This window comes from Lates calcarifer, linkage group LG5 (assembly GCF_001640805.2).
Source record: "Lates calcarifer isolate ASB-BC8 linkage group LG5, TLL_Latcal_v3, whole genome shotgun sequence".
Taxonomy (NCBI): domain Eukaryota; kingdom Metazoa; phylum Chordata; class Actinopteri; family Centropomidae; genus Lates; species Lates calcarifer.
In genome coordinates, this window is record NC_066837.1 from 2,172,199 (window position 1) to 2,186,576 (window position 14,378).

Sequence of the window (14,378 nt, forward strand, 5' to 3'; positions counted from 1 at the left end):
AAATTTAAATCTTCTTTTTAGCTTAACCAGCTCTTGAGCTGCTGGTTGTAGGTACTTGTACTTTGTATTATTGTATTTTTGTTTCATGCTACTTTCTAATTCTACTCCACTACAGCTAGTATAGAGTAAAATATTGTACTTTTTACTCCATTACATGTATCTGACAACCATTTCAGATAAAGATTTTAACTTTAAAAAATCAAACACCTGAGAACCCTTATTATTATATTTCCATGTGTATGGACACAGTACACAGGTATTGATTTGTGGCTCTAATATCACAACCATGTTGTTGTTTTCAGTAAAGCTGATAACAAATACAAGGTCAAAGAGCCTCTGAGGGTCAACACAGCTTATTGTGCAGGTTATACTGAATACAATGGGATTCAACACACAGCAGTGACAACAGCTTGAGTACCAGACGTGTTCGAGCCAGGTGTAGTATTCAGGTACTTTACTGAACTAAAAGTACCTATTCAGGATTGTAAAAATACTCCATTACTAGTAAAACTGAAAAATGTCTTTAAAGTTACAGGCTGTTTTCAGTTGCTGGACTTTTCTCCAAACTTTAATGTTATTGTGAAATATTGGAGAGGTTTAAATGAAACTATGACCAGTAAACAGTGGAACTCATACGCCTGAAATGTGTAAAGGGATCTTTTACTCTTTGAAAGAGGTCAACAGACCAGGAAATATTATATTGCAGCTTTAAAATAAACTTTTAATCCGTTTACACTGGCTTAGAGCAGGCTGTGTTATCCCATATAACGGGCTGCTCCTCATAATAAACCATGGGGCAGTTTAAACGGGTCAGGCAGCAGCTACTTCAAGCCCATTGATCAGCTCGGTTGTCATTCTTGTTTTGACCGGACGGCCCCTCACACATTACATTGGCCGTTATGGACGTCAGTGAAACCGAGCTCCTGCTTTTATAGGGCACTAGCTTCTTCGGGGGGTTTACGCTTCGTATCCGCCCCTGCCGAGCGCAATCTCGACATCCCATTGGTCGAACCGTCATCCATTAACCGACGTACATAAACGTCGCGTCTGGATTGGTTCACTTGAATTTCAATCACAGAGACAGCTCGAGCCGATTGGTCAGCGCGGCCGTCGCTCGACACTCCACTGTCCGCGGATTGGTGCAGCGGCGCGGGCGGGCTCCTCCCTGGGCTCGGTCTTCAAGGCTCGCGGAGAGCGAATGTCGTCATGAGCGGTGGGTAGGAATTAAAACATTGGTGTTTATATTACATTCTACTTCGCTAAACATTATATTTGCATTGAACAGAAAATCACTGGACGTTATGTGGTACGAATAAGTATGTTTTAGAGGGACTCGGGCAGCTGTGTGACCCAAAATAAGCATCGCACTTCCGGAAAGGGGCTGCCTTTTTCTGTAACGTTATCAAAGAGTTTGACTCGCTAGCTGCGCGTCAGCTAGCTGAGTATGCTAATGGCAGCTAACTAGCTGGTCCTTTACTTGTTTTTCCAAAATGTGGCTGTGCATTTCCACCACCCATCAATTCCACAAAAAATACTAAATTATTGAGATGGTGCAAGTAACGATCCCATCTTGGTTTATTAAATGAAGCTGCACACGGACCAAATTAGCTCGAGCTAGCTAGCCACTTCAGCCTGCCCCGGTTCAGTTAGTATTGCTAGTTAGCTTGCTAGCTAACGTTAGCTGGCAAACCGAACCAGCAGTGTGTTTGATGGCGGCGCTATTTTGAGGCCGCACTGTTTTTTTTTCTATGTGTGCATTACTGGCAGGGTTCAAAGACACACTCGCTTAACTGGTGGTGGTTGTAAAAATGCTAAGAGTGTGAATCACGCTGCTTAGTTTCTGCAGCAGCTCCACAGTCACTCGTCCATGTTTGTACATCCAGAAGCAGATCTCAGCCAGCAGAGATTAAGTGGGCTCAGCAGGCTGACAGTGAAGTTAGAGCACTTTCACTTAATGAGGCTTGTAGCTCTCGCAGGGGAAACAGGTCCTGTTTGGTCTGCAGCCACAACACAGTTCATTTTCTGTCAGGGCAAAGTTCAGTGTTGGCAGATGAGGTGTTCAATTCATTTAGTGAGAAAAGTAGCGTTTGTTTTTCAGACATTTCCCCCCATAACAAGCAGTTTATCTTTTGTGTTTTGAATGATCTGTGTTTGAGTTTGTGCCTTTCATATATCAACATCACACTGGAGTCACAGAGCTAAGCGTCTGCTTTTCCTGTGAAATATCAACATGGCAGTCTGTGACAAACCCAGACGGAAGAAGGTTTTCTCACTTTCGTAATCTAAACGAAAGTTGGTGGCTGGAGATTGGAGATGTTATGTAATTACAAAGTGAACCAAAGGTTTTATTATCAGTTGATGTTACTATCTGTTATTTATTTTATATATTCGTGTTAAAATAATCTTTCTGGTGATGTCCAAGATGAAGAGGAAGGTGTGTCTGTTGTTTTTATCCTGCAGCAGACAGAAGAGAGAAATGGCTGTAGAGGAAGCTGTTCTCTGTCTGTGTGTGTTGCTTAACTATGTTGTATAATTTGTCTCTTGTTCCAGATATTTATCTTTTAAAAACAGCCACAAATGCTTAGCTCTGTGACTCAGATGCAGTGGTAATACTTCAACTTTAGAAGCACAAACTGCCCTACTTTAATGCTCACCAGTGCAAGCATGAAATCAGCATCTTCTGCAGTTAGAGTAGATCTGTGATAAATCAGTTGTTTGCCGGCAGCCTGTTCTCGTCTCAGCAGCACTGCTGGTTGCCAGAGCGGCGCTCTGTGGTTGTCCTGTGGTTACGTGTCACCTGCTGTTACCAGTGAACACGCATTGAGCTCCACAGACTTATTGCAAATACTGATACTCAGTTTTGTTTTGCACATTAATGAATGATGACAGACGTTGATTTAAACCTAACCCCCCCCCCCCCCAGCACTGCGGCAGCATACAACCACCAAGTGAGACCACAGTAGAGATGCTACAGCAGACACAGACTGCCTCTGGAATTGATATTTTTAAAGTCTGGTGATTGGATTTTGTGTACAGGCTGTATTACAGTTCATGCATTAATGACAGGAATAGGTCACTCAGTGCATATCATAAGTGAACCACTTTCCCGGAGCAATTCTTTTTGACAGTAACAGCCTCGGCCTATTTTGGCCATTAGGCAGCACAGCCTGGTACTCAAGATTTACCCTGCTCTTAAACTACTGGGCATCCTGCCCTAAATGTACTTATGCTGACTGTCTAAACAGAAATATAATATGCTCAATAAATCCTGTGTCTTTTCCTCTCACAGTGCAGTCTGGAATAGTGCATTTCTTTGCTTAGAGAGCATCTGAATCGTTGCCAGTAGCTTGATATTTGTTTGTCAGCAGCGAGGTTTGTGCTTATACTTTTCCAGGGCCAAACATAGCAGCTCTCACGGCCACTCAGCTAACTTCATAAAAACCGGCTCAGGAGATGTTTTGTGAAGAGGATGTCTGTTAATTCACACGAGCTTCAAATGCTGCACTTGTTCAGAAAATGTTCATTACCGAGATTATTGTAGCTTTGACCAAATCCCATCAAAATAACAGAAGAATTATCGGCTGGTGCACAGAGAACAACTTCCAGTCTGTATAACAGAGATAGCGATGTTATTTTTTACAGGTCGTAACCTCATCTACTGCTTTATGGGACTGTTTTTATAGATTGTTTATGGCTTTTTCTGCCTCTCACACAGCTGTTGGTTATGATATAACAATAGATGCAACAGATTCTCCATCACAGTGGTAGTCAGTTACTCCTACCTCTTTGTTTTGATTGTTGTCGTTGCATTTTAACACTGTTTGGGTTCAGTTGCTGTAGAGAGAAAGACTGATTTTCCTCTGGGAGTGTAATGAATACATGTGGCTGCCTGGGAAAAGTATAAAAAGAAACACAGGAAGCTTTGGAAAATGTATTTGTGACCTATCTGGGTCCAGAAACCTCAGCATGGACGTCTCCAAACACAATAACTTTAATGTGACACTTGACAGACACATTATAATGACAGACACACTGATACTGCCCATGTGTAGTTGAGATAAATATGCTGACATGTAAATATTTACAAGTGAAGGCACTAATTAGCATATCTAATGACCTGGTTGCTGTAACAGATGATGTTTAATCGTCATGTTGAGTACAGTGAGACGTTACAGAGCTCGTCTTCCTCTCATCTGTTTCCGTTTGGTAGGAATGTCCTGTGACGTCCTTGGAACAGCCTGACCACTGAAAATAGATGCTGCAGGCAGCTTGAATCTGACTCTGACTCTGCTGTGTCTGTGTGTGTGTTTTTTTTCCAGAACAACAGGACAGTATGGCCACCACTGTTGCTGTCAGTCCCAGCGAATACCTCCAGCCCTCCACTGCTTCCACACAAGTGAGTAAGGGCCAGATGTCGTGCGTGTCGGCTGTCGCTCTCCAGACGACACCATCGCACTCTTTAACCTGTGATACACTCATGTTGCGTGCGCTGCAGGAAGCTTTTTTGGGCCAGGATTTTACTTAGTAACAGTTCAGAGTTTCTGTCCTGACATGAAGTCAGTATAGTAGTGTGCAGGTACAGGTTTGACTGTGTGCAGTATGTCTTCTGGAGCTTTCATGATCATCTTCAGCTTTGACAGGAGACGCAGGGGGACTGCTATTTGAATTACTTTGTGAAGTGGGATAATGAAGCCAGTTTAAGTCGATTAGTCGTGACGAGTGTGGCGTACAGAACCTGAAATGTTCCCGTCACAGTTGATGCGACAGCAGGTGACAGTGACGTAAGACTCTGACGTGAGAGCCGTCCATGAATCGGTTGTTACTGTTTCTTTCTTTGTCACATTGACGTCACCAAGTCCTGTTGTTTGCTGCCACATGAGCATTTAGGTTCAATAAATCCAGTGATTTTTCATTGTCTCTCTGTTTGGCCTTGTTGCTGCTGCACATCTAGTCTAGTAAAAAACTCCACATTGTGCAGGTAGAACTGTAGAAAGCTAGCTTCACCCTGCGTAATGCACATTACAATAACACCATACTTCACTTCTTCTTATTGCCGACATCTGTTCCAGTCTTTCGCTCCACACAAAGCGAAGATGCAGCACTCGGGCAGAAGCAGAACCATAAATGTTAGTTCTGCATCTTGAAGGAGTCAAACAAACGTGCTTCACAGTTTGACAGATTATTTGTGCACATCCCTAAAAGCTAGAGGACCTTTGAGCTTACAGTATTTTGTTTCTGGCTTCATATTGTGATAAATCTTTTGGTTGTGAAGTGTCATTTTGCTGTTGAAACTGCAAAACACCAGTTGTCATTTAAGCTTGTCACTTTATTGTATTTTGACCTCCATTAACATCAGGTCAAACGTGTGGTGATGCTTGATTGATTATGTCAGAATCACTCAGCGTGGTGAGAATCTGGAGATGGGCCTTTTCATCCCAGGTGATGACCCAGGGTACATGAAGTGGTCCAGTGTAGACAGAGTGTTTTGAAATAGCTGCAGTTTGAGAATCACACACAGAGCGGCACAAAAGCTTTGCAGGTGGAAACTCACACCGACTACACCACCTGTTTATGATTCTGCGTGTGTAGTCCAAAGCTTACCTGCTGGTTCATCTTCACTCCTTTATGTTTGCCTCTTATGTCTCACAGTCACTGTACCTCTCTCTGTTGGTGCTGGTTTCAGTGGAGTGTGTGTCTGACAGTGTTTCTCCCTGCAGGACACCCAGCCCTCTCCTCTGGCCCTGCTGGCTGCCACCTGTAGTAAGATTGGTCCTCCTGCTGCTCAGGCTCCTGTCACCTCTCCTCCAGCGCAGCCGCAGCCTCGCAGGCTCCTCCCCATAAAGCCGGCTCCGATCGCCCCCGCTCCGCCCAAAAACCTGGGTTTTCTGTCAACCAAGGGCAATGTGATCCAGCTCCCCGCCGGCCTGGGCTCCACGGCCCCTGGCAGCCCCATCGTCCTCACCATCCAGCAGAGCCCGGCCCGCACCAACACCTCGGCCCCCGCCAACATCCAGTACCAGGTGGTGCCGCAGATTCAGGGCGCCCAGACTATCCAGGTGATGCCGCAGGGCGGTCAGATCCAGCTGATACCGGGCACCAACCAGGCCATCATCACCACTCCCATGACTGTACCGGCCCCGGCGGCCGCCACCGCTCCGGTCACGCCGCAGAAGACTGTCGCCATCAAGCCCTCGCCGAAGTTGCGGAAGCCAAACAACTCGGCCGCAAACGTGGTGCAGCTGCCCAGCGGCCTCACGCTGCCGCTCAACGTGGCGACCGGAGAGGTGGGCGGGACTCAGATCGTCACGGAGACGGCAGCCGCTCCTCCCACTCCTGGAAAGGGGCGACGAGGGAGGAAGAAGAAAGTGGTCCTGGCTCAGACTCCGCTTCCTCCTCCTGCACAGGCTGCCTCCCCGCCCCCAGAACAGATGGAGACCATCCTGATAGAAGCTGGTGACAACATCATACAGGTACATCTGCCTGCTGCTGCTGCGATATGCATGTTTACACAGGCTCATTCTCAACCATGGGAACACACACAGTGTCTGTGATGAAATATTCTAAACTCAAAGGATGTGAATTCAGCCAACAACTGGGGATGGCGACTGAGCTTTTGTTGAGAGTGCCAGGAAAAATAAGTAAACAAAGACGTTGAATTTACAATGATATGGAGCAGATGACAACATTTAATCTGCTGCAACCCAAACTGAAGCTTTTCTCCAAACAAGTCGCACTTGTGATTTAATTATCTCTCAGTTGACAGGTCTGCAGAGCATCTTCATCTCTCTCTCTCTCTCTCTCTCTCTCTTTCCAGCACCAAACAGCAGACTAGGTTAGTGGCAGGCTGGTGAACATAGTGGTGCATTTAGCATCTGAAGACATGGATAGTAGAGGAGTGACTATACAGTAGGACTTGTACTGTTCTGCTGCCCCCAAGTGGCCAAAACTTCCACCCACTTTTCCAGGGCTCGACTCCGTCCCACTGCTGCACCTCTCCAGATGTGAGTTCAACCTGTCCTGTCTCTGTGTTTGCAGGCTGGTAACAACCTACTGATCGTGCAGAGTCCCGGGCAGCCAGCTGTGGTGCAGCAGGTCCAGCTGGTCCAGCCCAAACCGGACTCTCAGGTGGTTCAGATCCCTCAGCAGGCCCTGAAGGTGGTGCAGGCCGCCTCCGCCACGCTGCCGCCCGTCCCACAGAGGCAGTCGGTCCCCTCGAACCTGCAGGTGACTCCGACGGACCCGGCGCCAACACAGGTATTTAATCTCAAACTCCGCATCAGAGCATCGTGACTAAAAGAAAAGCAAATGATTTATCTTTACGTCTTCCTCCCTCAGATCCTTTTCAAAACAGCGTCCGGCGAGTGGCAGTCAGTTCTGCTCCAGGACTCCGCCTCCACGACACCGACCCCCACCACGACGGTCACTGCCGCCGCCACCACCACCACCACCACCTCGCCGCCGGCCGGCACCAAGAGGACGCTCGCTGGGGGCCGCAAGGAACGGACTCTGGCAAAAATCGCCCCGGCGGGAGGGATGATGGCGCTGAACACGTCGCAGCTCTCCTCGGCAGCTCAGGCCGTGCAGACGATCAGCATCAACGGGGTCCAAGTTCAGGGAGTTCCTGTCACCATCACCAACGCAGGGGGTGAGTTGATGATGGGGGTTTGTGCTTTCAAGTTGTCTGATGGTTTTTCACACTTTCTTCATGACCTAAAAAAAAATACTTCATTTCATCTCTGGAAAAGAGCGAAGAACCATCTGATAGTGGAATAAAGTGACTATCTCAAAAAAGTGGATTTAGATGCAGAGATGGACACAGAACTTATACAGTCACATATGAATCACAAATCAAGAACGACACAAGGACACACAGAGAGCTAAATAAGGAAATAACTTTGCTTTTTATCAACATTTGTAAGAGAAAGTTGTAAAAAGAGGAAATTTTTCAGTTGTATAAATAGCAATGCAATACAACTGAAAGGTGATAAACAATAATATTGAATCAGCAGAAAAAATCCACCACAGTTAGATGAAGTTTTCTAGATATTTACTCTTAATTTTTGAGTGTTCTGTAAGAATGCTGGTCCTCCTGAGGTCACAGTGAAAATACAAATCTCACAGCTACACAATAACACGACAGTATACACAGAACATAACTCCACCTGCAACAAGCTCTAAAATAAAACCTGTGTTTATGAAGTACTGAAGCCCTAAAGCACCATAAAAACAGAGGCTTTAAGGCCAGCGTTTGTTTGTCGAGTGGAGTCTTCTTCTTTAAGAGCAAAGATCAACAACACTCAGCAGTTTGAAAAATGAAAGAAAGTGCAAATTCTTAATGAGCTGCAGATAGAAGCTCCATCTGTTTAGAATCTGTTGCCAGCTCGTTGCTTTCATGTGTCTGTATTATGTTAATGTTACCATTAATCATTAATTAGAATTTCTGTTCAGCTGAACGTGACTCAGGCAGTCAGCCGCTGGTCTAATTAGGTTTTTAGAGGACCTTGGCAGGAGCCCCGCTGCGTCTCTTACAGCGTGTCCCTCTCTCTGTGTTCGTCAGGCCAGCAGCACCTAACGGTGCAGACGATGCAGGGCGGAGGGCTCCAGCTGGCGACGACGCAGGGTCAGCCGGCCATCCAGGTAGACCAGACCCTCACTCTGGAGCTGCCCGGGCAGCCCGGAGAGAAGAAGCGACGCATGGCCTGCACCTGCCCCAACTGTAAGGACGCAGACAAGAGGTGAGTGACAGATTCTCCTGTGGTGCTGCAACTTTAAAGAGACGAGAACAGATTTAGAATTGTTTGGTTATGAAGGAATATTACCAACTGGAAATGGGATATTCCTAAGCAGAATATCATTAGCTACATGCTTCGTAACATTACGAGGACTTTTGTTTATTAAATAAGAGCTTGTTTAAGATTTCTCCCTCACACTAAGGGTCTTTACTCACCAGGGACATGACGAAATACTCGCCTGTGAATATGCAAGGGCTGAAGTTCCATCATGGCAGGGTCTGGACATACTTTAGGATGTTGGTTGGACAGTTTGAGATTTGTTGATGCATTTAATTGTGGTGCAACGTCACTTTTTAGCCGTGTAATATTAGCATCCTTTAACAAATTCATTGACATGCAAATTAATCTCGTATGTTGTAAATTAAGTTTCAGCGTCTGAAAAACAAAGTTTTCATACTAACAAAACACTTTTAAACTTTGAACTTTGACCCTGACTCTGAACTTGTTTCTCTACGCTCTGCAGACCCGGGGAGGTTGGGAAAAGGAAGCACATCTGCCACGTCCCCGGCTGTGAGAAAACGTTCAGGAAAACGTCGCTGCTCAGAGCTCACGTCCGGCTGCACACCGGCGAGAGGCCCTTCGTCTGCAACTGGGTTTTCTGCGGGAAACGTTTCACACGCAGCGACGAGCTGCAGCGGCACGCCAGGACGCACACAGGTGACGTAGACACAGAAACACACACATATACACATAGTTTTTATTACATTTATTTAAAAAATGTCCCACTAATCCGATGTCTCAGTTCCCAGTTTTTTTTGTTACTGATATATTGTTACTGGATCTTGACACTGATTTTTGAAGCTGTCAAATATAGAAGGAGGTGCTTACCCAAAGACAAAAAGAAAGAGTCACAGTCTGTGTGATTATAGTCAAAATCCAACAAGTACAATAAGAGTTTTAAACACAAAACATTTAAAAATGCTGTTTTAATGTTGTCCAGTGAGGAAGATGTTTGAACATCTGAGCATTTTACTCCTCTGAGCTGTAAGAAGAGAATTAAAACAGCAGTTTTGAGTGTGCAAATTTCATGAAATTGTAATGGTATGATCACTTGAAAGTCAACTGCAAGTAGGTAGGTGATCACACTGACTTACTGTCTGGTGCTAAGTGGAAATGAACAGAAATATTTTTAGTTTTTATAAGCACATGATGATGTGTAGCCCTGAATCAACATCAGCACTGATGTTAAAATCGATGTCCCTGCCTCACTTTCTTTTCCCTTTCCACCTCTCTACAGGAGACAAGCGCTTTGAGTGCAGCCAGTGTCAGAAACGCTTCATGAGGAGTGACCACCTGACGAAGCATTATAAGACTCACATAAACACCAAGAACCTGTGAGCAGACTGTACACTGAGCGTATACGCAGACAAACTCTCAGAGACTAAAGACTGTGTTAGAGGACGGAGGTGCAGAGGAGACGATACCGAGGGAGCGTCTGTGACTTATCCCATACTGGGAAATACTCCAAAAAAAAAAGAAGAAAGAAAAGAAAGAAAAACAGCTCCTATATTCCCTCTCACTCCTCTAGGACACTGTGTAGCGTGGTGTACAAAGAAATCCTTCCTGGTGGACTTCAGACTGATCCAGCAAATTTACTAATAATAGATTTTTTTTTGTTTTTTTTCTTCTTCTTCTTTGGTCTGATTGGAGGCCTGAACCAGCTCCGACTGACTGTGTAAGATGACGAGGTGGCGAGGCTTCAGATGCAGATGCTTAACTCTGCTTGCTTATTTATGAACGTCTTCTCGTGGGGAAGAACGTACACAGGATTATTCAAACACCCACACTGAAGACCACAGGGCTCCAGTCACAGTTTCCATCTCTTTGGTTTTTGTTCTCCCTCCACAAATCCTGCTCTTTTTTTTTTTGTTTGTTGGTCTGGAGCTCCCTGAAATTGGCCCGTGAAGAACCAAAAACAGGAAAAAAAACCCTAACACACTGTTTTGTACCTCTCTCAGAAATTTGTTTTACTTCAGTGGAAAATGATCATTTTGTTTTAAGTTATTTGTGTTTTAGCAGGAGTTTGATTTACCCAAAAAAGTTTGGGACCACGACATAAAATCTCCCCTTACAAGACTTTTGAAAACATTTAGAAGTTTACATTGGCTATTTTTAAAGTGTCTAATATGCATTATACATAATATTAATAATGATAATAAACTATTTATAACATTTTCCATACAATTGTTACAAATTGATTTACAAAGTAGGGACGAAGGAAAACCTGACGTGAAAACAAAAAAGAGAAAAATGAGACTTAAAGCTGAAAATAGAAGGTGTAAGATTTTACAGCAGAAACACAAAGAGGACTTAAAAAAGAACATTTTAACACATGTACAAGTTTGCTGTGAGGGTACGGATTGGAGGTGACCAGAGCTTTTCCAGCGAGGCGATACACGGCCTCGTATCTCTGATGGCGGAGCAGCCGCCAAAACCTCAGAACAAAAAACAAACAGCAGCTTTTCAGGATGAGCTCAGACTTGGAAACGTGCAGTTCGGGGGCCAGAAGTCACTGTGCCTTAAAAGTCGTCATTAACGTTTTAAAATCAGTTCTTGCCACAAGCAAAGAGCTGCTGGAATCGGAGTAGTAGAGTGTTGGCTTGGTGAATGATGGTACGGAACAAATTGCGAGGATATTAAATGTTACAAAATACAACATGATTCAGTCCAGAGACACAAGAGAAGAATATAAACCCTCAAAATCAACATGACGAGCAAGAAAAAGAAAAAATCCGGAGAATGATAGAGGACCGAGGATTGATCCCTGTGGAACTCCAGATAAAAGAGAATTTAAATTAGCTCGCCCCAACAAATTTTCCAAGTGATTTATTCAGTGTGGTGTGATTGACCATATCAAAAGCTTTCAAGGAAAGTGGGATGTCACCTTTGCCCACAAGGAAGAGATTATTAGTAACGCTTCAGATGGTTGGAGGAAATTCTTAACAAATGTTCGTCAAAGATGTTTAGGAAGAAACTTAAAAATCAATTACGTTTTTTAATTGATGAGAGGAAGTGGATCCAGGTTGGTGTTTTTCCCTGTTTTCCTTCATCAGTGACTCATGTTTAATAGATGAAACATTTATGGCGCATTATACCAATATCCTGTTACTAATACTGATGATTTCACAGTGTGTATACTACCTAAAATTCTCTACTTTTAGAGAAGTACTGCAAAAACTTCCTGCAGAGCATCTTCATTTCATGTGTTGTCAGGGGCGACAGGGCCAACAAAAACAGATCCAAGAGGTTTTAAAAGTCGGGGAAGAAGGTTTCTCGAGTCTCCGGGTGCTAAGGATTTAATTCAGTGAATATTAGAGTCAGTCACCCGCTGCTAAACCTGCTCACACTCCCTCTTTTCCCTCTAGATTCAAACCAGGTTGCTACACAGTTGGTTATCCTGCTTGGATGCCACAACAGGTACGCTGACGTCTAGGGCTGGGTATCGAACATTAATTCGTTTTTGGTACTAAAACATATAGCACTGAGTATTGAGGACGTCTTGGCCTGATTCACACTCTTTAATCACATAGTTCCTGATTGTTTTAGTTCATTAATCTTTAATATCAGCTTCTACTCCGTTAGTCAACCGAAAAACTTTTTCATTGTGTCAAAACAAGTGAAAATTTGGTACTCGTACCAAGCGATACCCAGCCCTACTTACTCCTTGTGTACTTATGGGGAAAAAAAAGAAAAAGAAAAACAAAACTCCAGGGTAACTCTGCTGATTCTGCTTTACTCACAGTGTAGTTTTGATTTGGTGATTTGTAGCCTATGCATCGCTGTAAATACGATCCAGATGTTTGGCCTGACTCGACAATCAAGTCATGAGATGCAAAAAATTTAAAGAAAAGAGAAAAAAAAAGCTTCTTTCTCAGGCCTTCGATCAGTTGCTTTGTACATGAATTTTTTCCAGCTATGAGATAGCTTTAATTCTGAATTTACACTTGAGAAGTTTTTGTTGATAAACTGATGACCAGCATTAGGCCTACTGTACAGTATTCACACAACTTACTTAAATATCATTATTTGCTTTACAGCAAACATACCCTTGCTTATATCGTTTTTGATATAACGAAGATGTACTGACCTTTTCGCTAACGGGTCGTCAGTCAGTTTGAAGCCTGGATTTGTACGGGAGTCCGTTTTATTCACGAAATACACCGACTTATTGTTAAACAAGCTTTTTGGTCAAATGAGCTCGGTGCCATCAGGCAGCAGGTAGTTGGGGTTTTCACTGTGGCATGTTTTAATACTGTGACATACATGTTTAATGGATGGAACGCTGTCCAACAACAACAACAACAACAACGTCTTCTTTTTGACCAAAAAGCTCGAGTCCAGTCAGAGTTACTTTTAAAGCACTTTGAACCAGTTAAGTGCTTCACAGGAGGAGAGAGTGACAGACGACGTAAAAGCTTAGGTGGCCAATATTTGGTGTATTTTTTTAAGAATGTGTCTGAAGACATGTGATGCCATTAGGATGGATAGACAGAGCCTGCTCATATTTATGTTTGTATTTCGTGTCTAAATATGTAAATACAGTGTGTGTCTGGTAGACACAGTAAATGTAGGATATTAAAAAACAAAAGTAAAGCTGCCTAGTGTTGTGGTTTGGCGTGGCCGGCCCTGAAGGAAATCGACTTTGTACAGTTGTGTAAGGAATAAAATATAATGTGACATTGTATAGCTTCATTCCTGCTTTGTATAAGACTTTAGATCTTTTTTCTATTGAATTAAAGATGCCTTAGACAGCTGCACCCAGTATCTGATAATGTTTCCTTTCCCTGTCTAATTCCAGGTAACAACATTTGTAAATTTCCTTTTGTGTTTTTAACTTATGTTACATGCTAATGTCATGTGCACTGATCAAAAATCCCAGGTTCCAAAATTTGTAAATTTAATCTTGGATTGTAATTAAATATAATAAGATTTTTCCAAATTAAGACATTTCTATTGCTTGGTGTCTGTGAATTAAATGCTTCTCCTTTCTCCAAGCTCATCTGTTCTATAATGTTCTGCAGCCACTTTCTTTGTGTTTATCAGGAGAACCCAGAGAACCAGCAATTCATTTTATAACTTGTATAAAGGTGCTAAAACGTAACGTTTGCTCCTTTTCTACAGTCACCCCCTCAATAAAGAACTCAAATCATCTTCTTTTCTTCTTTTAATTTTTTCCAACTCTCATTTTGTGATTAATTAAAAATAGAAACGTTTAGTAATTACATAATTGAGATTTTTTGTGCCTTGTCTTTGGTTTGGTTTATTGACAACAGTTAAACTTTATTTATAAATAAAATAAAAGCAATATATCAGAGTTTGTCAGGGACAGAATAATTAAGTCCTGGATTTGTTTCCAACGTTTATCAGGATGGAGACACTTTAGGATAAAATAAATAACACTAGAAAAAAAAAATCCAACAAAATATCACAAGTATATACTTTAATATTATATTTATATATTCTATACTGTATTCTGGTGGAAAATTATGTTTTTATGACTTTTTTCATGATTTTAATCCATTTTGAAAAGTACTTTAATCTTAGCTGTATAAGAAATAGTTAACCCATGTGTCTTTATTGTGTTAC

The 14,378-nt window shown here is 43.0% G+C and overlaps 1 protein-coding gene across 2 annotated transcripts; it reads left to right on the forward strand.

Annotated features, from left to right (window-relative positions):
* The first annotated feature begins 1,090 nt into the window (after positions 1-1,090).
* sp2 (sp2 transcription factor) lies at positions 1,091-13,942 on the forward strand. 2 transcript variants are annotated; one of them, XM_018677505.2, is made up of 8 exons: positions 1,091-1,213; positions 4,320-4,396; positions 5,718-6,470; positions 7,036-7,254; positions 7,336-7,645; positions 8,558-8,735; positions 9,256-9,449; positions 10,030-13,942. In XM_018677505.2, exons 1-8 carry the CDS (start codon positions 1,207-1,209, stop codon positions 10,128-10,130), a joined length of 1,839 nt encoding a protein of 612 aa, XP_018533021.1. In that variant the 5' UTR covers positions 1,091-1,206; the 3' UTR covers positions 10,131-13,942. The 2 variants fall into 2 exon arrangements, with proteins under 2 accessions (XP_018533021.1, XP_018533030.1); XM_018677514.2 differs by lacking the exon at positions 1,091-1,213 and adding an exon at positions 1,282-1,306.
* The last annotated feature ends 436 nt before the right edge of the window (positions 13,943-14,378 follow it).